Below are 23,186 nucleotides of genomic sequence, written 5' to 3' on the forward strand. Positions count from 1 at the left end.
TGGAAGACTCTGGGGGCAGAGCAGAACCCGGCAGAGCCGTGGAAGACTCTGGGGCGGAGCAGAACCCGGCAGAGCCGTGGAAGACCCTGGGGGCGGAACAGAACCCGGCAGAGCCGTGGAAGACCCTGGGGGCGGAGCAGAACCCTGAGACAGAGCCGTGGAAGACTCTGGGGGCGGAGCAGAACCCGGCAGAGCCGTGGAAGACTCTGAGGGCGGAGCAGAACCCGGCAGAGCCGTGGAAGACTCTGAGGGCGGAGCAGAGGTCGGTAGAGCTGTGGAAGACTCTGAGGGAACCTCTGCGGTCTTGAGCACAAGACGAGACTGGGGAGAAGGGGCCCTCTTCCTTCTCTTGCGTCCTCGGCCAACAGGGGACGTGGCCATGGGGACGGTCGAGGCTACAGGCGCTGACTCGCCGACCGTGGCGGGCATGGGCGCTGGCTCGTTGGCCGTGGCGGGCATGGCCGCTGGCTCGTTGGCCGTGGCGGTCATGGGCGCTGGCTCTCTGGCCGTGGCGGGCATGGGCATTGGCTCGCTGGCCGTGCCAGGCTTCGAGACTGGGGCCGTGACAGGCTTTGGGACTGGGGCCGTGTCAGGCTTCGGGGCTAGGGCCGTGTCAGGCTTCGGGACTGGGGCCGTGACAGGCCTCGGGACTGGGGCCATGTCAGGCTTCGGGGCTAGGGCCGTGACAGGCCTCAGGACTGGGGCCGTGTCAGGCTTCGGGACTGGGGCCGTGACAGGCTTCGGGACTGGGGCCGTGACAGGCTTCGGGACTGGGGCCGTGTCAGGCTTCGGGGCTAGGGCCGTGTAAGGCTTCGGGGCTAGGGCCGTGGTAGGCTTCAAGACGGGGGCCGTGGTAGGCTTCAAGACGGGGGCCGTGGTAGGCTTCAAGACGGGGGCCGTGGTATGGAACGCTGGTTCAGTTTCTGCCTCCCCCACAGTAAACGAGGAACCAGCGTACAGTAGGGCGAGGTCAATAAACTGAGCCAGGTTGAGAAAGCAGCGACCACCTGGCATGAATGATGAGGTTGGCTCATTCAGTCCACATTGAAAAATGTCTTTCAGAGCCACCTCATCAAAATTCACCTGGTACGCCAGGGCACAAAAATCCATAACAAAAACCTCCAAGGGTTGACTCCCTGACGCCAACCCCAAGAGTCGGGCCGCTGGCTCCTTAATGTCGAGGGCAGGGTTATGAGTTACACAACCGCTGCCTCGCATAAAAACCCCTTGGTCAGCGTCCGAAGAGCCAAAAAACCTCTCCGGGGGTGGAGAGTTCACGGCGCTCAAATATGCATGGGAAGCATAAACGGGCTCAGGGGCAGACACAGGTGAAGCAGGGTGACAAAAATCAAAAATCGCACGTACCTGCTGTCCCTGGGCTGTGAGCGCGCGATCATGACTCCCACCGGTAGATCCTGTGGTAGAGTGCGCTGAAAACATCCGCTCTAGTGAGCTGCGCGAATTCTCCGCGTGATGCATTGTGACTGTCTTCGGTGGGGTTGGTTATTCTGTAACCCGGACACACACACACAAGATGAGACAGTCACAATGGAAGTCAAAAACTGCTTTTATTGTAACAATAAAAGCAGGCAAAAGTACAAACGGGCAAATCCAGTGAAGAGTAGTCGAGGGAAGCGTAGGGTCAAAAGCCAGGGAATCAAAGAGAGTAAAGGGGGGCAAATCCGGGAGAGTAGTCGAGGGGAGCGAGGGTCAAAGCCGGGGTAAACAGGATCGAGAGGCGGGTAAACTAACAAAGGGAGTAGACAAGGGTACTAGGGGAACGAGTAGCTGGCAAGCTAAGGGGGTAATCAAGAGGAGTTCGAGAGGAGATCAAAACTAGACGAGACTAGCGGGGGCAAAGACACGGGAAACTAAATACAATAACCAACACCCGTGAAACGGATGTGCTGTGGTATTTATAGGGGAAGGTGCAGGTGTAAACAATGAAAGGTGACGAGACGAGTGCAGGTGAAACGAATAAAGGGGTGATTGAGACGAGTGCAGGTGGTCATAATGTTCTGGCCATTGGGAGCGGGCATGTGAGCCCGAGGAGGGAGACCTGCTAACGAGCAGCAGATCTCGAGGGAGCAAAACGAGCGTGAGAGCTCGAGGGAGCAAAACGAGCGTGAGCTCGAGGGGCGCGGAACGAGCGTGCGAGCTCGAGGGGGGCGGAACGAGCGTGCGAGCTTGAGGAGTGAGTGTGTGTGCGACGAAGCGGGGATGGGGCAGAGGAGCGGGGTTCGTGACACACGTGCTTGTGGCCTTGAATAGATAACTCAAAAATAGAGCGGAAATGTCATACCTTTGAGATAAAGTTGAATATGCTAATCCATTTATTGTCCATTTCTTTCACAACTTAGGTCATATAAACAAAAACATGTTTTCCATAATTCCACGTCTAAATTTGCTCTTGAGACATAATTTTCCATCTTCGGTTACGCTAATGGTCCTGCTCACAATAAAAGAAAATAGTTTGACCTCACCTGCATCAACCCGTTACCCCATGTAACCTTACTTATATGGCTTAATATAAACATATATACACCCCCTATTGTTGGGAAGAAACATTACACCAAACCTTTGAAATGGATCCAACAGATGGCTTCAGCAAAAGCATATACTATCGATGAACAGCCTCGGAGTTCAAGGATGGTCTCTCTTTAAAGGTTTATATGTTATCGTTGAAAATCAATTTGTCTATGAAAAAAGAATGGGATTTTTACTTATGGAACTAGACGGTTGCGCTCTGTTGCAAATCGACATTTGACTATGTCAAAATGTCATGTAAAGACAAAGTCAATTGTGGTTGGTTAGTTTGCATGTTTGGCCAGAATAAGCTGCAGTGTTGACCCGACTTTCAAAACATTGGCTACGCAAGACTGTTGTTTCAGAAAAGTTGCACTAATGCCTATCCAGCCTCTAGAACTGACCTTGTTAAAGATGATGGACATTAGGAAGAAGTTGAGCAGGAAGGTCTCAGAGGCACTGCTGCAGTCGAACTCAAAGAAGATAATGGTGAAGATGAGCGTGAGGAACTGGTAGCTGGGATTGCAGAAAGAGGCACGAAGAAGCTTCATCCCAGCAACTGTCATCAACAAGACATCACAGCTGGAGCGAAACACAGACACCTGAGCCACTTAAGTGCAGAGGCAGCATACAGCCATGCAAAGAGCAATCAGGGGAGCTCTGACACCAGGCTACTACAAATATGTTGATTAATTTACCTTATTGACAAAGCTGTGAGGGTTGAACAAAAAAGTTATGTAAAATGGAGAACTTACATTTCTAATTTATGCCAATCAGAAAATTTGCCAATCACAGAACATTCTCTGCTTCTATGACTTTCATGAGATTGGGTTTGCTGACATTGCGTTGGCTGACATGCCTTCAGAAGGCGGGTTTTGGACAGAGGGTGTGTGGTTGAAGGTGTGTGTAAGATGGCAGCAGTCTAATTCAGTCTAGCTAGGAATCCACCACAAGTGCCCAAAAAGGTTGAAATAGCTTACATCACATTTAATTGTGGTTTAATTGTAAATATGCACTTATTGGACAAATTTTTTTAAATGACACGTCAAGTTAAAACGAACTTCAGCTTTTAAATATGCATTTCAGGAAACCTGTGTTCAATTCCATTTGTGGCACTGCACTAAGCATTTTTTACAGTAAGAATGTGTTTGGTCTGTACAGCACCGAAAGGAGAAAAATATTAATAATGTTTTCCAAAATATTTATAAAATGTACTGTAAGAATAAATGGAAATATACTTACTGTATTCCTAGTTTCTTACGATGGCTGAGGGCAAAGCCATCATTGGTAAGTGCACTGAGGACAATGGCTGGGTAGACGACATACTTTTCAAAAGTCAGCAGCCCCACATAGAGACGCTCAAACCACATCAAATGAGCATCCTCTGAAAAGAATGCATGAGGGTCCATTTCAGGTATTGCTCTCAATAAACATCAGTGCCATTTGCTAATTTGTTTAAAGGGGTCATGTCATGAGGAATCAAATTTTTCTTGATATTTTGACATAAAAAGTAATTTTAATATAAAAACATACTGTACATTTCAGAAATTGAAACAATCTCCAATGCAATAAAAGCATTTATTGAAACCAAGCTGCAAAAATGCCTCATTCTCTACTTCCACGACTTCCCCAAGTCACTAAGGGGCCCATTAATTCATAACCGCCTCTGCAACAACAATGCCTACTTTTCATCATCGCACCCTTGCGACCAGTGCCCCCAAAAGCCTAGTGTGACCTAACTATTCCTAAACACCAAAGGGGACCCATCTGGCTGTTTTTAATTATTTTTGTATATTAACATGCACTAGATAGACGTCTTAGATCGTTGATGTATCTTGCAAAGCTTTTAAAAGACACAGTGTCAAGTTGCAACTCTGAAAAGGAGTTTGTTTCATTCTGTTTCATCAGCTGCTCTGGGTCTTGCTGTTTTGAGCACAAACACATCCTGGATATGTTCTTGTGCCCATCTGTACTATTTTTAACCTTTGGTGTATGTAAACATGCACTAGATAATCTTTGACTGATTTGATTTTTTTCCGGCGATGTGCAGTATGTGTGTGAGTCTAATTCACTGTGCTTTGGACTATGTTTGTGTGTTCTGTGTGCTTATATCAGCGTGGATTTCTTGTTAACCAGTCATAATGTGAATTGAGCTTTGCATAGGAACTGTTATTGAAGGATGGAGCAGTTAAAGGGGTCATGAAATGGAGAATACAATTTTCCTTGATATTTAGACATATTTATAGATACATAAGTAACTGTGCAATAAAAACATACAGTATATTTCATAACTCAACCTCCTGCCCAATCTAAAAAGTGCATTTATAGTTACCACCCTGTAGAAACGTCTCGTATTGAAATCTTTTTGTGACATCACAAAACATTGCTCATTTGTATTTACACATCCCACAAAATGCGTCAACGCACCCTTGGCCTGCACATTGGTGCTCAGTTCGAGAGAACAGGCCTTGTGTGGCTAACTGTTCCTGAACACCAAAGGGGACCCATCTGGACTATTTTGAATTATTTTGTATATAAACATGAACTACACAGACTCTTTTACCACTGCAATGTATCTCGCCACTTTTAAAAGATGCAGTGTTAAGTTACAACTCTGAAAATGAGCCATTCTCTTTCATTCAGCTGCTCTGTCTTTTGTTGTTATGGCCATCTTTCGCACATCTGCACTATTTTTTAATTGTTGGTGTATGTAAACATGAGCTAGATGGACGTCTTTGACAGTTTTGATGTGTGCCTTGGTGTGTCATTTCACCATGCTTTGGACAAGTAAACCATTTTATTCATGAATATTTCAAATGTCATGACTGTTTGATAGTTTATGGTTCTGAGTGAGAGCAGTTGTGCTTAAGATGAACAGTTTAATATATTCAGATGTGGATGTGCGTTACGTGTAAACCCTGATTTTTTTTTTTTTTATAATGTTGTGGAGCTTGTTCATTCTCTTCCGACTGGGTTTCAAATATGGCTGAATTTGAGGGGCTGCATGATGTTAGCCAATCCTATGAGTGGGTGTTTACGTTGACGTTTAAAGAGGACGCAGAGGCCAATACCAAGCACTTCAGACAGAGGGCCAAAGACAGAGTGGAAAATTATCATGTATTTCCAAACTATGACTGTTTTGGTGCAAAAAACTTGGTCAGAGGACCTCAGGGAAGATAATACATTTATAAATATAAAAAAAATAGTATGTCATGACCCCTCAAAGAAAGGAAAGGAGGTTTGCAAGTTTATAACCGTTTAGAAATAGACAGAGGTTTAGCAGTTTTTTGGAAACATTCCATTCTCTATAAAAAAAAAATCACAAATATTCATATAAATCTAAATCTACATGAAGGCAGAGAACTGAAAACTGACCTCTAGGTTCAAACTGTGAGTACTCTTTGCTCTTCAGCACAGGATGGGAGATCCACAGCCAGGGATGGTGCTTGCGTAACTGAGGGATGAGATAGTGGGTGACAAAGCCCACAGTGGCTGCTAGGGCATACAGCACTATGGATACAAATGGCTGTATATGACAAAACAAAAACAACAACTAAGTGTTAGTTGACAATATGACTATGTCAATTAAGCGTGCAGTTCCTAATTCTTATCTACATCTGATTAAGTGAAGATTTTGCTAATCATAATTTAATTATAAGTAAGACAAACTCACCCTTAGAGACAGGAAAACAGTGCTAGCAGTAACTGCAAAGGTTAAAATCGAGGCGAGAATACAGACAACCAGATCTGACAGTAAAATCTCTTTCTGCAAAAAAAGAAAGAAATTATATATATATACACACACAATATATCTTTAGTCATATATTGTGATTAATACATGCATCCCTAGAAGCAAACACTAAAGTTGATGCTCAGATGTATACAGAATGATTCTCGAATTTTCCTACCACTGAGCCTTTGAGTTTCTCTGGAAGAGGGTCTGTGTTCTCAGAAGGAATCTCATTCTCCTCTTCCTCATCATGCCCAAGTGATGGCATCAGCTTGGACTTAATCAGTGAGCTGAGATCAAAGACAAGTAAATATTTTAATTGTTTTAGCATTACGGTAATCTTTTAATCCATTTGGTTTAATCAAAAAGAAGGCAGAGTTTAAAATGCTCCTATCCAAATGATATTTGGAAAACACAAAAATGTTCTTACAGCAACACAGATGGATCACTGCTTTGTCGACTAAGATGGTAGGACAGGACCACTAGCAGGGCACAGAAACCAGAGAAAAGTGCTGGAATATGCTGCTCATCCCAAGGCTCCTACAAAGAGGATATCAGATCAAGAATCAGGTTCCACATTACTGATCACATCCTCAACAAGTGTAAAGACAAAAACTGATCCTAAAACAGAATTTTCTGTGATTTATGAAAATATACTTAGGAAAGAACTAAGGAACTACAGAAAAAAAGTTTTCAAGACTCACTAAGAGCAAAAAAGACCACTGTTACCCAAAACACAGAGTAGAAATGTGTATTACCAGAGACGAGCAAAATGAACCCTATTTCACCAAACTTGTTGTTATCATGTGTATTGTTGTTGCACTATTTCTACTGATGATCTAGTGCTTTTTGTAGTATGATTAATTTTATTCATATGGATTAAATGTACATTTTACACATTTCAATGAAAATAAATGATTTCCCATGAGACAAATCTTACCTTCAAAGCACCAAGACAGAATCCATAGAGTAAAGATAACGCTATAAGACTCCGTATTATGCAGTACACAGCCGAAAGGAGTCCAGTTGCAGCTAAATTCAAAAGAGACAGCAAAAAAAAATTCTCCTATTTTACATTTTGATCATTTTCAATTGTCTACTCTTTGAAAACAAAGTCAGAAATTATTTGACATGGATACAGACCTGTACCTCCAAAAAAGTGCATGTCGATTTGTTCTAAAAAGTATATAACGAAGGTGTTGATTTGTGGAAAGAGGCCAAGAAGAAATGTTATTGGAAAGCAGTATGTAAATCCTGAAAAGATCAGATCAATATGAAATCAAATGCGGCCCATTAACTTGAATCCCACTATACAAAATTAACTACAACAATTTTAATTTTTAATGTTTTAAACAAGTGTTTTGACTCACCAACTAAAATAGCTTGCACACAGTAGAGAGCATCTGATGTTACTATCGTGATGCCATAGACAGTGGATACAGGGAGGTCTGGTGTTCTCAATACTATCTCCAAAATCCAAATAAGGCCACAAAACATACAGAAATATGCAGCTCGACTGTAGATGACAATTTGATTATGCCCCTATGAAAAGTGACATGGGGAAGAGTGTCTTTATCCTCTTAAACAATCATATGCAATTACATTTTCTTGAATACATCTCTATTAATCTTACATGAGTAGGCGATGCCGCATCCGGCTGTACACTCTATAAAACATAAGAAGTTTTAGATTTTAGCAAGCAGCATAGCAGTACCTTCTCTTCACAGGAGAAAACACAAACCTAAAATATGAACAATGCAGTACCTTCAGCAAGGAATACTGACAGCTAGCAATGACAAGACAGAACTGAAAGACCCAGATGTCTTTGAAGCAGCCCTCGTTTAGAAGAACAAACCCCAGAAAAGCCACCAAGAAAGCTAAGAATACAGCCACCATGTTCTCAGTCATATCCTTATTCCTGCAAAAACAATGAACATCTTAAATTTCTGTGGATTTTGAAAATGAATGTGAAATCTGAAAAAGGACCTGATTACTGACCTGTCAAGTAATGCCAACAAGGTTAACCGATCGTACAATATGTTCATCCATTTCCCAGGAAAAACCTTTAGCTTGTAGTAGAACTTTCTTGAGGGTTTCTCTTGGGTTGATGTCTCTGAAGATTCGTCCAAGGAATCCTCCTCCTGTGGATGGGAAAATATTTGTACCATTCTACTGATTAGTATTTCAATAGGCAATTTTAAGGGACAGTTCACCTTAAAATGAAAATCTGTCATCATTTACACTTGCATCAAGTGTAAATGTGTAAAAAGTGTAGAATGGAATTCACACGAATTCCATTCTATCACATTAATTTATGATTAGGGTTAGGATCCGGCCCTGCTTGGAACATAGTGCCCAAATATGGAGTACTTTTAGGATATATTTTGTCCCTTTTGTGAGCTTGACATCACTGATCACCATCCAGTTTTGTTGGATAGAAAAGAAAAGCTTGGATACACAAGTATCTTGCGTTAGAATGACATGAGTGTGAGTATGTGATGAACTTTCCATTTAAGATACAGTATTTAACCAAAGCAACCAACCAATCAGCTCTGCATTTTACATGTGGGACTTGTATTCATTGTCCTCATTTTAGGAAAAATACACTTACAAATACACAGGAAAAAAAAAATTCTACACCTGGAAAATTTCCGGATGGGTTCTCCTGGGTTGGAGACGGCGAGTTGGAAGGATACGTCGCTGGAACGGGCAATCGGAGGGCCCGCCCACCAACCCGTCCTGACACTCGGAGTTAGATGATGTAGACAGCAGATCACTAACAGAGACATCAGAACATTAGAACTCTTAAACAGCTGTTTCCATTTTCTTACTAATTTGAAAATATAAAAGAACTTGATAGGATACTCTACCATATGTTGCCAGTGATGAGCTCGGCACCAAGGGGTAAGTTTAGAGCTCTTTCATTGTACAGTTTCCGAGGTCTCTCTCCTGTAGATATTTTACAAGATAAAAACATAACAAGTGCTACTCTTCTAGGCCCAGCTCTACATACACAAACATTAAATTATTTTACATGCAGGGTTGGGGAGTAATGGAATACATGTAATGGGATTACATATTTAAAATTCAAAATATAAGTAACTGTATTCCACTACAGTTACAATTTAAATCATTGATAATTAGAATACAGTTATATTGAAAAAGTATTCAAAGTGCATTTGAACAGCGGTGAAACACTTTCTTATGATGTTCATAAGAGCAGACAGAGAGGTAAGTTTGGAGCAGAAGAAATATAAATAAAACTTGTGTTAATTGTCAGCTTTATGCTAAGCTAAAATGCTATTTCTAACCATTTTACATACACATGTTATCAAACACGATCATATTTTTTTTATCAAGGAAATTCATATTAGATCATAATTCCTTTTTTTCTAATAAGACCTTTGATATTAGGACAATAATCTTATTCTTGATCATTTTTGTATTGTTTTACACTAAAAATCTCTAAATATCCTTAAAACAAGATCAATTTGATTCATCATGTTTTAGAAACAAAACTGCATAAGATATTTAGGTTTTTCAAAGAATGTATTTTTAACACGTATTTTGTCTTACTGTACTGGCAGTTTTTAATAGTCAAAACAAGTGAAAAAATCTACCAGTGATGAAGAAGTAATCCAAAGTATTTAGATTATGTTACTGACATTGAGTAATCCAATGGAATATGTTCCAAATTACATTTTACAGCATGTATTCTGTAATCTGTAGTGGAATACATTTCAAAAGTAACCCTCCCAACCCTTTTGACATAGCACATACCATAATTAACACATTTGACTTACTGTGAACAGTGTGAAAAGTGTACACCTCCTCTTTGGATGTGGCCTCTGGTCTACAGATGACCTGTAGCATAGAGCTCTCTGAATGGGATGTTTGTGAGGGCAGAGAGTCGTAGTCTGGGTCCCTCTCCTTATCTGTCTGTGGACTGAGAGCATAGAGAAAATGAACCCTAAAATGCATCCATCAAATTTTTTTCTATATTTTTCACATTTCTTATTGTTTTCATCTGACAATCCAGGACTTCTTCAGTTAATGTGTCCTTTATGATGTGAACTTCTTTTCACATTTAGTTTTCTCATTTTTCATTTTCCATTTGTTATCTATATACGGTATGTACTTGCATTACATACAGACAATACTAATTATCATTTCCCTGTTTAGAGTGATATTAAGTAAGGTATTAAATAGCAAGCTGTCCTTTAGCAGATGCTTTTATCTAAAGCAATTTATGGGTTACAGGTTAGGTACATAAACACAGTATGAATTATAATTAAAATACATTTTCATTCAGAAACAAATAATTGTATAAAAGGCTAGGCATCTAACTCTACCTTCTATCACATATGCATTCTAGGGTGTAAAGATAGCTATAGCTATGAGGTTAAAACAACAGTTTACCTATGACCACACATAAAACATGAACAATTACGTTTGATGTAAGATGTATTCTACAGAGCCCCTTAGAGGACAGTGCGGGACTTTTTTCTCTAAAGTAATTTTGCGTTCCCTCGCAATAAATTTTTCCATGGTTTTACTAAAGTAACCATATTTTAACCTTGATATTTATTATCATAATTTTATGGTTATTATGGTTTTATTACAAATACCATTGTAAAATCACAGTAGCCACAAGATTAACAATGGTTAATCAATAGTAAAGCCATTTGTTGGCAGAAACCATGTTTTTACTATAGTAAAACTTTAGTAGTCATGATTGTTTAGGATAACTATGTTTTTGTTTTTTTTAGAAACTATAGTAATAATATCTCTAATTTTCAAAAATTCTCATTATTTACTCACGCTCATGCCATCCCAGGTATGTATGACTTTCCTTCTTCTGCAGAACACATACAAAGATTTTTAGAAGAATATCTCAGCTCTGTAGGTCTATTGAATTCATAGATACTACAATTAATATTGTAGTAACTATGAAAACTGAACAAGTTTTTTTTTTTTGGCAGAAACTAGGGCTGCACGATTTGGGAAAAATGTCATATTGCGATTATTGAGGTTAATATTGCGATTGCAATATAATAAACAAATGGTATCATGAGTCAACTTGCTTGGTTATCAAGGAAAATGCACAAATAGATTACTGATAATGCTGAAATGTGTATTTTTCAACTCAAACATACAAACTAGCAACAACGACAACTATAAATGCAGTGTTTTCAAATTAAAATATTTTTACAAAATTAAATAATATCTTTGCATTACTGCAAACTTGTTATTTTCTCAATATTACACCTAAATAAAATAGAACAATAAATAAGAACATACACATTTTCACGAAAATAAGATTGTCCAAACAAACAGGGACATTTAAGCAGGATGTAACGTACTTTTATAAACTCTTTTGAAAAGGCAACTGGATATAAAAGTGTGGTTCACTCAAACCACTAAAACTGTTGTTGTTGTGTGTATGTATATATATATGTGTGTGTGTGTGTGTGTGTGTGTGTGTGTGTGTGTGTGTGTGTGTGTATATATATATATATATATATATATATATATATATATATATATATATATATATATATACACACACATTTTATTGTTGTTGTAATTTTAATGTTATATTTCACATAAGATTGATCTTATGATCTCATCAATGATGCATCACGTTGCAAGCTGCAGACAGTGGTGTTGAGAGACGAGCATCTCCGTGTTAGAGTGCGCATCAGCCGGCGGAACTTTAAATCTCTCCCGGTCTCAACTCCTGCTCAGATTGGGTCTCTTCCGCTACAGGTTGAAGCAGCTCTGACCGCACAGAGAATTACAGTTTTGGAGTTTGTGCTTATTTACATGTCATGCTCCCGTATTATATTATCTTGTCTTATTGATGAAATAAAGACATATCGCCAAGCTGTGGTCTGTGTTTCTGTGTTATTTTTTCTGGCCACCAGTTCAGTGTCGGTCTGCACGGCATCCATCTTCGCCTGATTTCCTCGCTGAACACCGGAAACTAACATGACATGACCACACGTGCCACTTCCTAAACTGAGACTGACTGGTCATCTTATTATTAGCGCTGTAGAAAATGGTCAAACAGCTCTCAGAGAGAATGGGCTGTCACGTCCACAGTTGCACTTATTTATTTAATATAATCGCAGCATTTTGCCATCATATAATCGCACAGGCTGACATTGCGATTGCAATATGATTAATCGTGCAGTACTAGCAGAAACCATGGTTTTAATACATTATACTGTATTCACATAGTAACCATATTACTATAGTAAAACTAGGGTGACGATACGTCCTCTTTTTCCCGGACATGTCCTCTTTCTCTGAATTTCTAAATTTCTACATTTGCGTAAATGTCCAGAATTCGGCTTAAGTTGCATTATGATGTTCATCTGATCTAATACTTCATTGTGTGTGCGTGCATATTTGCATTGCTTTAACTCCTCTTTGTAAGTCCCGCCTTCTCGCACACCAACTGGTCAGGCTTGCAGCAACTATTGGCCAAATTCCCGCCTGTCAATCTCTCCACGAACGTGCAAAGCGCTGTTGTGTTCTGCATCAAACAGTTACTTGACAGTAGCAGCAATTGACAGCTGAGTGGAAACAATGCCCAAACAAAAGTGCAAATTTACAGGAGATTTGCACAAAAAATTCCCATGCTTTCGTCCAGGTCAAGATTCGTGGGAAGCAGAATGTATGACATGTAAAGCTGGCATTTATGTGTCATTAGCTCTGTGAAGCATTAAGGTTCAGCAAAAGGTGAAAGTTCATCAGGTAAATTAACGGACTACTTTTTACGATCAAGTAAAATTGTTATCACATTGCTTCATTTTCCATGGCCATTCAAAATAATAGTAATAGTAAATGAAGGTAAACTCATGGCATTATTTGTTACTGTAGTGAAACCATCGTACATTAATTGTGAGGGAATGCAAAACTTGTTGCAAGGGCATGCAAAACTACTTCAGAAAAACAAGTCACATCCTGTCCTCTAAGTGGCTCTGTAGTATTCACATCCATTGCACACCATTAATATCCCATTGCAAAATATATTAGAAACCATTTATACATATCTACTGTACCTGTCCAGCACAAAATTAAATGCTCTTTAGTAAATAAAAAGCTAATGATATACAGTAATGCAACATTCTTATTCATCTCAGCTGTCATTTTCCATGATAACCTAAAGATGCAGCAATACCCACCTTTCTGGAGAGACAATAGGAATCAAAGTCTCTGGAACGGTTTTCATTGTATCTGTAGCCAGACTGTTTGGGGTATTTTGACGACCCTGTTGCGCTGTATATTCTGAGATTTCAGAACTCTTCGCCACTATGCTTTCCTCTGAAAGGTAAATATTAAAGATGTGACAAATGTGTAATTTTTGCTACAATAGTAGCACCAAACACAATTGCAAATAATAATAATAATAATTGTTTTCAAACAGGCTTCCCACACATTCCCCCACTCGTCTTCTATTGGTCAGTCCGACAGATAGTTTTGCCCTAAATGCACGCCATTGGTTGAGACAATGATGCTATGTTGAACTAGATGCTCAAACAAACAGAGCAATTATTTGATAGTGCCTCTTTGTACGCTTACATACAGTATATTTGTCTTTGCATATAAAGTATTTTATCCACAAAAAAGTTACATATATCACATTTAAAGGCATCATTTAAAGGGATAGTTCACCCAAAAATGAAAATTCTCATCTTTTACTCACACTCATGCCATCCCAGATGTGTATGACTTTTATAAGATTTTTAGAAGAATATCTCAGCTTTCTAGGTCCATAGCATGCAAGTGTGATCAGAATGGTGATCAGGTCCTTTTTTTACAATAAATCTCCACTTTCACTTCCACATTCTTCTTATTTTGTTTTTGACGATTCACATTCTTTGTGCATATCGCCACCTATTAGGCAGGGAGGACAATTTATAGTAAAAAAAGGACTTAAATATTGATCTGATTCTCATGCATAAATAACAATAACAGAAACATAACAGTCACCATTTTTGTCTTCTTTCTCCTCCTTGGCCTGATTTCCACCTTCGAATCTGGTGCTGTTGATAGACTCCAGCAAAGAGACAAACTCAACAAAGTTGGACTCATTGGGTATTTGGCCCTCCTTGGCTTCTAGGTCTGATTTAGAGGAGGTCATCGTGCAAGGCTTTTCTTTGGCTCTGTGGCAAATAAAGACTGCATCTCGTCCACTGTCAATGCTGAGTCCTCTACCATGTGTCCTTCCACTTTGGGTACACCTCATGTATGCTGATGGAATCTGCAGGAATCCATCAGCATCCAACTTAAGCTCCGGAGGGTCGCTTTCATCAGGATGGGAGTGCACATCAATGCCTGAGGAGCTGTTATTTGTCAACTGGGGACTCAGGTTGGGCATCTCATGCTCATTGCTCTCGATTTCTTTGCATTCCTGAGCGGATTCAGAGCTTACTGGCTCTTTGGTAAGAAGGCTGTCTTGATGCTCTGACTGCTCCTGAACAGATGTGTCTCCTGCGACTGGCATCTCTTCTTTATCATCATCGGCAGAGGGTTCCTCCACTTCATGAGGTGAATCAAAGGTGATGACTGGAATTTTGACAGTACAGTCTGAGTCTCCGTGATGGGACTGAGCTGACTCTAAGATGCTGAGTTTGACCGACTCTTCAAGCTCAGCTGCTGTCTGTGGGTCACAGCTCATTGTGATAATGATCTTCACTGTATCACTCTCATCCAGGTGGGCAGAAGGACTTGAGTTGTCAACCAGCACCACAGCAATTTCATCAGAACAATAATTCTCCTCTGGTCTTTCTCCACTGATGCTATCTCCTGTGATTTCTACAGAGGTATGATTGTTGTTGGGGTCAGTTAGGGGTTTCTCTTTCTCCTCTATAGTGTCCTCCTCATTAACTGTGGAGGGGGGCAGATCATCATCAGCTTTGTCCCTGTCAGCTGAAGGAATCTGCTCTCCCTGCAGGAGTGGGGCAGACTGGTCAGTGTTGGGACTGAATACATCTTCAGGAGTGAGTCTCTCCTCAGCCTCTGTCCTAGATCTTTCATGACAGAGCGCATCACCCTGGCCTGCAAAAGCCACACAGTAGACCAAGAGCATCTTTGAAATGTCAGATAGACATATGGTTTATGAAAGATTTGGTTCGAATAAGCTACCAGGTGCTGAAACCTCTTTGATGATGTCATTGTTTTAACAAAAGGAAGTTAATCTAAACAACATTAACCTACTTCATTAAAAGTGAAATGTAAACTTTCACCACTAGCAGAACTAAATGGAATTACAGTGTTAGGTGTAAATAGCACCTGTCTCACAGCATGGCTATTTGTACTCAAACAGTCTAGTGAAAACACACAAATTGAAGACAAACTGCACCCCCAATTTTCACTGCAATGGTGTAGCATGTAAAGACGATGTGGATGTGCTTTTTTCATGAGGGAAAACTTGGGTTCGATACTCCACTTTTCCCCAACCTGTTTCCTGTTTCTACTCTTAAAATTTCCTTTAATACTACTTATAATAATAAATAAAAATTATATAAAGGTTGGTTGCCATTAGTTGAGAAATGGTTTGATGCATGTACATTTAACCATGGTTTTACTATAATAGTATTGTAGTAACCATGTTTTTGGCAAAAGCAATTGTTTTAGTGTTACTAAAGTAATTTAGTGTTAAAATAGTAACTATTTTAAATTTTTTGGTTACTGTGATTTTACTACAAAATACCATGGTTATACTATGGTTACTGTAGTAAAACCATGGTTAATTTTTGTAAGTGAAGGTGTCTGTGGGACTCTAAATAAACCTAAACACAATAAACACACGCAGTGATACTGTATCTTGGTGCAAATATACTGTATACTGTATATACAGTATAAACAGATAGTCCCAATCCAAATTGATGCCATTGTTTGATCTAGTGTTACCATGTTGGGCTAGATAATTTCAACCAAATGTTTTTCACAAAAAAATGTTTTCCAATATTTTCCAATCAGAGATCCTCACAATCATGTTTGGGCTTTCTGGCAAAGTGGTCTCTCGTTTTGAGAGGTCTTGGCAGGATGGAACACTGATATCATACACACGTAACTGAGTCTTAATTTATAGCAGTCAAGTTATTTTCAGCCCATATAACTCACTATAACAAATCTTTACAATGATGTACTATATCTGCACATCATGTTCCCAGAATTGAGAGGATCTCTTGCTCTGCAGTGAAACCAGGCCAGTTCTATAATTAAAGCTGTTACATACCCTCTATGTTCTTCAACTCTTCAGATTTTGGACATTCCTTTAAAGTGGTAGAAAGCACAAACAAAAAACACATTAAGACTGAAAAATATTATATATACATATCAGAACATACAGGATTATTTTTCTACTTGGAAACCCTGGGTCCAGCCATTCACGTGGATGTCAATTTGACATGTGCCACCTACCTAAATATCGTTGCAGACCAGGTACACCCCTTTATGCACTGTAAAAAATGGTTCACTCAACTTAACTTAAGTTGTTGTTAGGTAAGTCTTTTTGCTTTGACTAAGTCAAGTTACATTAACAATATAATATAATATTTTTGTCAAGACACCTAAATAATCCATTGACAAAACTGTTTATTATTAGTCAATCTGGATTTAACAGGTTTTGTTAGAATAGATGAAGTTACTGTTTACAAAAAAATGCTCCACCCCACCCCTTCCGGGTTCTTTTGGTAGCCTAGAAAAGAACTGCTGTCAATGGGCACTTCACTCAATTGCGCTAAAACATCCCAAAAAGTGCTGTTTGTGGGGTTGGAACACCCCATTTCCCACAGATTATAGGAGAGTGGGGCTTCTTTAAATTTCCACCAGATCGTTGCATCAGGAAAAACACGGGATTTTACAGAAATTATTATAATTCACAGGTCACCGTCATTGTTATCACATCTGCTTTATTAGACAAAATTGACCCGCAACAGCTGTTATAGGATAATAATTTTTTATGGAGATATCACGTAAACTCTGACTGCAGTTCTTTTTTATTTTTTCAAAGTGCTGTCACTGTGACAGATATGAGTTAAAACATGAACTTATCCGATCAAGACCACAATATACAATATAACAGGAGGAACAGATCCCGTTTCCACCACTGCAGCACATGGACAACTGTTTGTGAAAGGATAAGTGAATAAAAATAATGTCATACTGCAAAATTGATGTCATTGCATTTATTTTGAATGAAGTAAATAATATTGTTCAATCGAAACGGCAGGCTGTTATTAAGTTTTGATATGAAATATGATCATGTTGAAGTAAGAATATTAATATTTATTGTATGTGGTTTAATAATTTAAGCAGTAAAGACACATATTGCATGTCTAGTGGTAGGTTTTTATATAACACATTTCTTAGGCTTTAGAACTGTGTTAAAGGTGTGTGGATGTATATTCATCAACCTGTTACATGCCCGACAAAATCATACAGGCTCATTGAACCAAGTTTAAACTTGTTTTGCTGAGAAAAGAATCCACATAATTTCTTCACTGTAAACCATAGATAAACCATTTATAATCAATTTTATTCTATAAAGCTTAAAAGATTATTAAAACTGCAGTGCTGCCTATTTCCACCATTAAAATCTGCTAATTGAAAGAACCCGGAACCGTGGTTTCCTGCAGTGTGCCATTATAGTACTTTCATCTATAAATTTAATATTGTGACACATAAAGCTTCCCAGGATAATCTGAATCACTTAAGGTTTTGATGTTGAAATCTTGATTTAAGGTCTTAATGAACACCAGTAAAGTCTGTCCAACTAATATTTTGAATGGAAGCCAAAGAGTTTTCAATACAAAGCTCAGTAATGGTGACACTCATCAATCACAATTAAATAAAATATAAGCTATTAACATCACCACACAACTACTAACAAAAGGTGTGTTGTAATGACAAAAACAACACAAAAAAGTCTAAAACACTAACCTCATTATTTATTCATGCTGCAATGCATAATGGGAGCTGAAAAATCCTAGCCTTTTCAGTCAGCTTTATTAAGTGAGTTGAAATGGCATATTCAAATGTTAATCCAATTTAAGGACATGTTAATAGAATCAAAAAAGTTAAGTTGGCATGAATTTTAGTTGTGTCAACTAAAAAAAAAAAAAAAGCTAATTGAGACAACTAAACCTATCTTTGTGCCAGATACCACAGGACATATTCAGGGGTCTTGTAGAGTCCATGCCTCGGCGGGTCGGCACTGTTTTGGTGGCAAACGGAGGACAACGTCTTATTAGGCAGGTGGTCATAATGTTTTGACTCATCTGTGTATGTGTTGTTAAAAATAAATACAGGTAATAGCCATGGACCTGTGTGTTACTTTTTTGCAAGTAATACACACACATAATATACACAAAATCAAAAAAATACTACTCACTCCAATTAGGCCAGGGTCTGTTTCAGTCTGTTTCACTTTGACCTGTATTATTGGGCTTGGTCTGTTTTTGGTCAATCCTAATGTAGCAACACTGTCAGGAACTGTGCTGCTCTTCCTGTAGATTAAAACAATTCAGACTTTAGTCAAGCTACATTACAAATATCTCAAAATACTTTTGACACTTATAGAGTTTAGATGCTTTAATTACCAGAGATGTTTGTTCTACTTTAGTGGACAAAATATAGCCTTTCATATCAGACACATGGGACATCTGTGCAAAATAATATTGAAAACAGTAAATGGCGTAACTGTACGTTTTTTTTTTTTTACCTCAAAGATGGAACACAGGAATCAGATGCATTGCTTTTCTTGTCTACATCTTTGCTGATGTCAGTCACACTATTTCTGGCAATAATGTCACCCTTATCGAACATCAGATGGAGGCGATAATTAATCATCTTAATGACAACGAAGAAGACTGTCACTGAGGTGCAGTAGATGCTGAGGGTAGTGGTTGTGGGTGGAAGAGCCTGAGGAAGGAAGAGAGGACAACATACACATCACAACTTTGGATATCAGTGCAATTTTATTTCTTCTTTTGGTTAATAGCCTGTGTTATTATTTTTCTAAATATATATTTTTTAAATATTTAAAAAAATCTATACAAAATATTTTAAATAAATATTATAACACATTGTATTATAATTATAATAATAATATATTACACTGTAGATTATTTTAAATTATATATGAAACATAAATATTTTTTCATTTATTATCTTTATTTTTTCTATGCCACTTTATTTATTTTTCCGAGCATCAAAAAACAATACATTTCAGAAATATCCACACCTCAGCCTACTGTAGCTAAAGGCACAATAATGCTTTGACACAGGCTGACATGCGTTTTATCACCTGTACAGGCGATGCAGAGAAATGCGAAAGTGCCAGCTTGGTACGATGAGCACTTGCACCGATACTAATAATAATGAGCATTATAAAATGCATTAAGTATCTATTTTAATTCTTTATATGATAAATATTTCGCGCAAGGCCGGAAGGAGCCTATCACCGGCCTGCAACATCGTATCACTCACCAGATGAAGAGATAATGGGAGCATAAGCAAAAACATCCATAAATAGAGGTGACATGAATTGTTGAATTTATTCTGGTCTGGATCATGATACCATCCGCCTGTCAGCGAAGCCCAGACCCCTTGGCGTAGCGTTTGCACAACTTGAGAGCCCATATTTGCAATAATGGTCGCTACAAATATATCATCATGCTGCAATCTACGAATTCACACCACTGCCGTCCTCTACTCGCTTCCCCTGCGCGCAATTACATATTTACACAAGAAAGCTCTACATCCTCCCTCGAAGTCGTTTATTTTTCTTTTTCATCGTCCACGCCTTGGCTCCCTGTTACCAAACATAAAAACATCAGTTTTCTGTGGTGAAAGGTGCACGGCAGCATCCTCCTGCGCCTGCTTCTCTATTAGCGGAGAGGAGGGGAGGACTGGACTGATTTACTGCGATGCTCTCTTCTCCTCACTGAGTCATGCGCCCCCACCCTGTGCTCTTTGTGAAATCAAGTGATCCAAGAAAACGCACGTTTTTAAGCGCAAGGGTCTTCAACGTTTCTCAGGTCAAGGACCCCTTGGTGGTAGAGTTGAGCAGGGACCCTCTATGTTAAGTGTTGGATTTTAAAGGGATAGTTCACCCAAAAATGAAAGTTCTATCATCATTTACTCGCAAGGCCGTAACCAGGAGTTTTCAAATACCGAGGTAAAAAAAAAAAAAACACTTGAGAAATAAGTTTGGCTGAAAACATATTTATTTTCAATAACAACATGTGCAAACTGTGCACCGTGTGTGTGTGTGTGTGTGTGTGTGTGTGTGTGTGTGTGTGTGTGTGTGTGTGTGTGTGTGTGTGAGCGTGTATTTATCACTTTGTGGGGACCAAATGTCCCCATAGTAAAAACCGAAATGTTTGACCTTGTGGGGACATTTTGTCGGTCCCCATGAGGAAAACAGCTTATAAATCATACTAAATTATGTTTTTTGAAAATGTAAAAATGCAGAAAGTTTTCTGTGAGGGTTAGGTTTAGGGGTAGGGTTAGGTTTAGGGGATAGAATATAAAGTTTGTACAGTATAAAAACCATTATGTCTATGGAAAGTCCCCATAAAACATGGAAACACAACATCTGTGTGTGTGTGTGTGTGTGTGTGTGTGTGTGTGTGTGTGTGTGAGCGTGTATTTATCACTTTGTGGGGACCAAATGTCCCCATAAGGATAGTAAAACCTGAATTTTTTGACCTTGTGGGGACATTTTGTTGGTCCCCATGAGGAAAACAGCTTATAAATCATACTAAATTATGTTTTTTGAAAATGTAAAAATGCAGAAAGTTTTCTGTGAGGGTTAGGTTTAGGGGTAGGGTTAGGTTTAGGGGATAGAATATAAAGTTTGTACAGTATAAAAACCATTATGTCTATGGAAAGTCCCCATAAAACATGGAAACACAACATGTGTGTGTGTGTGTGTGTGTGTGTGTGTGTGTGTGTGTGTGTGTGTGTGTGTGTGTGTGTGTGTGTGTGTGTTTTCCTGTATCTGGGTGTGAACTGTTGAAATAACCTATAGGTAGTTGTGGCTTCTTGTGCAACCTCTGAAACGGTGGAGATCCATTTGTAGTGTACACTAAATTATATTATATAATATACTATATTAGTGTGTATGCATCCTCTGAAATGGACTTGGGTTCTCACCACCAGGGCCGGCCCAAGCCTTTATGGGGCCCTAAGCAGAATTTGATTTGGGTGGCCCCTCAGTGCTGCCAATATGATTGAATATTGTCAATGCTTGATTATTCGCACACTAAATCAATTTTCAATTTGATTAGTTGTAGCTGTGTTGCTTACAACATACCAATGTCTGCCTGGCATGATTTTACCCTTCTACAGTTTTAAATGTAACAGTAGCACACCTATATTTACCCAATCCTATTGATCCTCTGTTACCAGTTTTGTGTACTTCCTAGAGAACAATTTGCAGCAGAAGCTGTAGACAGTATCATTTCTTTTTGAATAAGTGAGCAGCTCCACTTAAATTTTTTCCCCTTTAATTAACTTTCTGTAGGTGTAGTGGAAGCTTCGGCCATCAGGTTTTTCAGGAAATGTGAAGTTTTCCTGTATAGGCAGTGGCCCCCTTCTTACCAGATCAGTCCTTTCTGAGTCAGACAGGATAGATGACCACATCAGTGGATGCACGTGCTGGGAAGCGCTCCTCGCATGCAGAGGATGGACCTGATGAAAGATGAAAATAATAATAATAAAAGCTAGCCATGTTAGATGTCATATTAGAAGGTAATGTAACTGTCTGTCAAAAACAAAGGCATGGTTTATCCATATAAATATAATGATCTGGGATTGTTGAAAAATCATCATCAGCTGTAGCACTGGAACTTGGTGGCTGGTTGTGCCCCACGTCCAAAATATTTCAACAGTGCTCATAAGAGTACATATTTGACAGAATATTTGACAAAATATGTTATTTTCTCAACACAAATTATTATACACAGCAGCAAGCCATCTGTACACCTAAACAACAACTCTTAATCTATAACTAGCTAACTGAGGCATAATGATATTGGAATATAATAGCAAAGACCCCAAAATGGTAGACTAATGTAAATAATGTTAAGTTGTTATCAGTACCAAGTTTATGGAACAGAAGCTTATTTTTATTACAAAAATATATACACAGGAAAGTTATTTTTACAAAGAATACAAAAACTTTAATCTAAAACTTGCTAAGTAATATGTTGTACTAATAATATATTAAGATGTCAAGGCTATTTACGGATGATTAATCAAACGTTCCTAAAAAAAGAAGATATGCTACATAGGCTATGTTAACTAACTAGCCAGCTAATGTTAGCTCGTAACTTAGCCTAGCTACTTAACTTAGCTGTTTATCTCTTCCTCTGTTTTCTCCTTTTCTTTGCACCAGAGGATATGTCCTTTTTTGTGACATTGCTGTTTTGCTGTCTGAATGTGCTTGCATCCTGCAGCCCGTTAGCATAATATTGCATTTAATATTGCGTTTTTGTATAATTACCATTGTCCATTGACAGTATAATAACACACACACACACACAAAAAAAAAATCAAGCTGTCATTTCATGTGCTCTTGGGGGCCCCCTGGTGGCCACCCAGGGGGCCACCAGGGGGCCGCTTAGTTCGCTTATGCCTTGGGCCGGCTCTGCTCACCACTAACTGTAATTGATAGAAAAATATTTCCATTATCAGTTCAGTTGACTCAGCTGTTGATACAACACCTGTACTGCAATGCATACAATACATAAAATAATAAAGAATACCTTTAGCTTTCAGTAATTCAGTCTCACCTTTTATCAAAACAAGTAACTATTCTTCTGTGGCCAGAAGCATCCCACATTTGCAGACTCTTTTGGGATAACGCAACGCAGTGTCTCGCACAGCTCACATAAACTTAAATTTG

At 39.0% G+C, this 23,186-nt stretch overlaps 1 protein-coding gene across 1 annotated transcript in view; it reads right to left on the reverse strand.

Moving 5' to 3' along the window:
- Positions 1-20,149, reverse strand: part of pcnx2 (pecanex 2) — a 40,253-nt gene extending 20,104 nt beyond the window's left edge. The window contains exons 1-21 of the mRNA XM_052150431.1: positions 19,763-20,149; positions 18,996-19,195; positions 18,666-18,780; positions 16,509-16,545; positions 14,258-15,325; positions 13,450-13,588; positions 10,060-10,202; positions 9,127-9,205; positions 8,897-9,032; positions 8,255-8,397; positions 8,021-8,174; positions 7,890-7,922; positions 7,627-7,798; positions 7,400-7,510; positions 7,197-7,288; positions 6,687-6,796; positions 6,435-6,546; positions 6,200-6,292; positions 5,902-6,052; positions 3,769-3,910; positions 2,931-3,108 (exon numbers count right to left, since the gene is read on the reverse strand). Of these exons, the coding sequence (XP_052006391.1) occupies positions 2,931-3,108; positions 3,769-3,910; positions 5,902-6,052; positions 6,200-6,292; positions 6,435-6,546; positions 6,687-6,796; positions 7,197-7,288; positions 7,400-7,510; positions 7,627-7,798; positions 7,890-7,922; positions 8,021-8,174; positions 8,255-8,397; positions 8,897-9,032; positions 9,127-9,205; positions 10,060-10,202; positions 13,450-13,588; positions 14,258-15,325; positions 16,509-16,545; positions 18,666-18,780; positions 18,996-19,195; positions 19,763-19,915 (3,561 nt within the window). The 5' untranslated portion in view covers positions 19,916-20,149. The remainder of the gene's footprint in view (positions 1-2,930; positions 3,109-3,768; positions 3,911-5,901; positions 6,053-6,199; positions 6,293-6,434; positions 6,547-6,686; positions 6,797-7,196; positions 7,289-7,399; positions 7,511-7,626; positions 7,799-7,889; positions 7,923-8,020; positions 8,175-8,254; positions 8,398-8,896; positions 9,033-9,126; positions 9,206-10,059; positions 10,203-13,449; positions 13,589-14,257; positions 15,326-16,508; positions 16,546-18,665; positions 18,781-18,995; positions 19,196-19,762) is intronic.
- Between the last annotated feature and the right edge of the window lie 3,037 nt (positions 20,150-23,186).

The sequence above is a fragment of the Xyrauchen texanus genome, chromosome 20, assembly GCF_025860055.1.
Source record: "Xyrauchen texanus isolate HMW12.3.18 chromosome 20, RBS_HiC_50CHRs, whole genome shotgun sequence".
NCBI classification, from domain to species: domain Eukaryota; kingdom Metazoa; phylum Chordata; class Actinopteri; order Cypriniformes; family Catostomidae; genus Xyrauchen; species Xyrauchen texanus.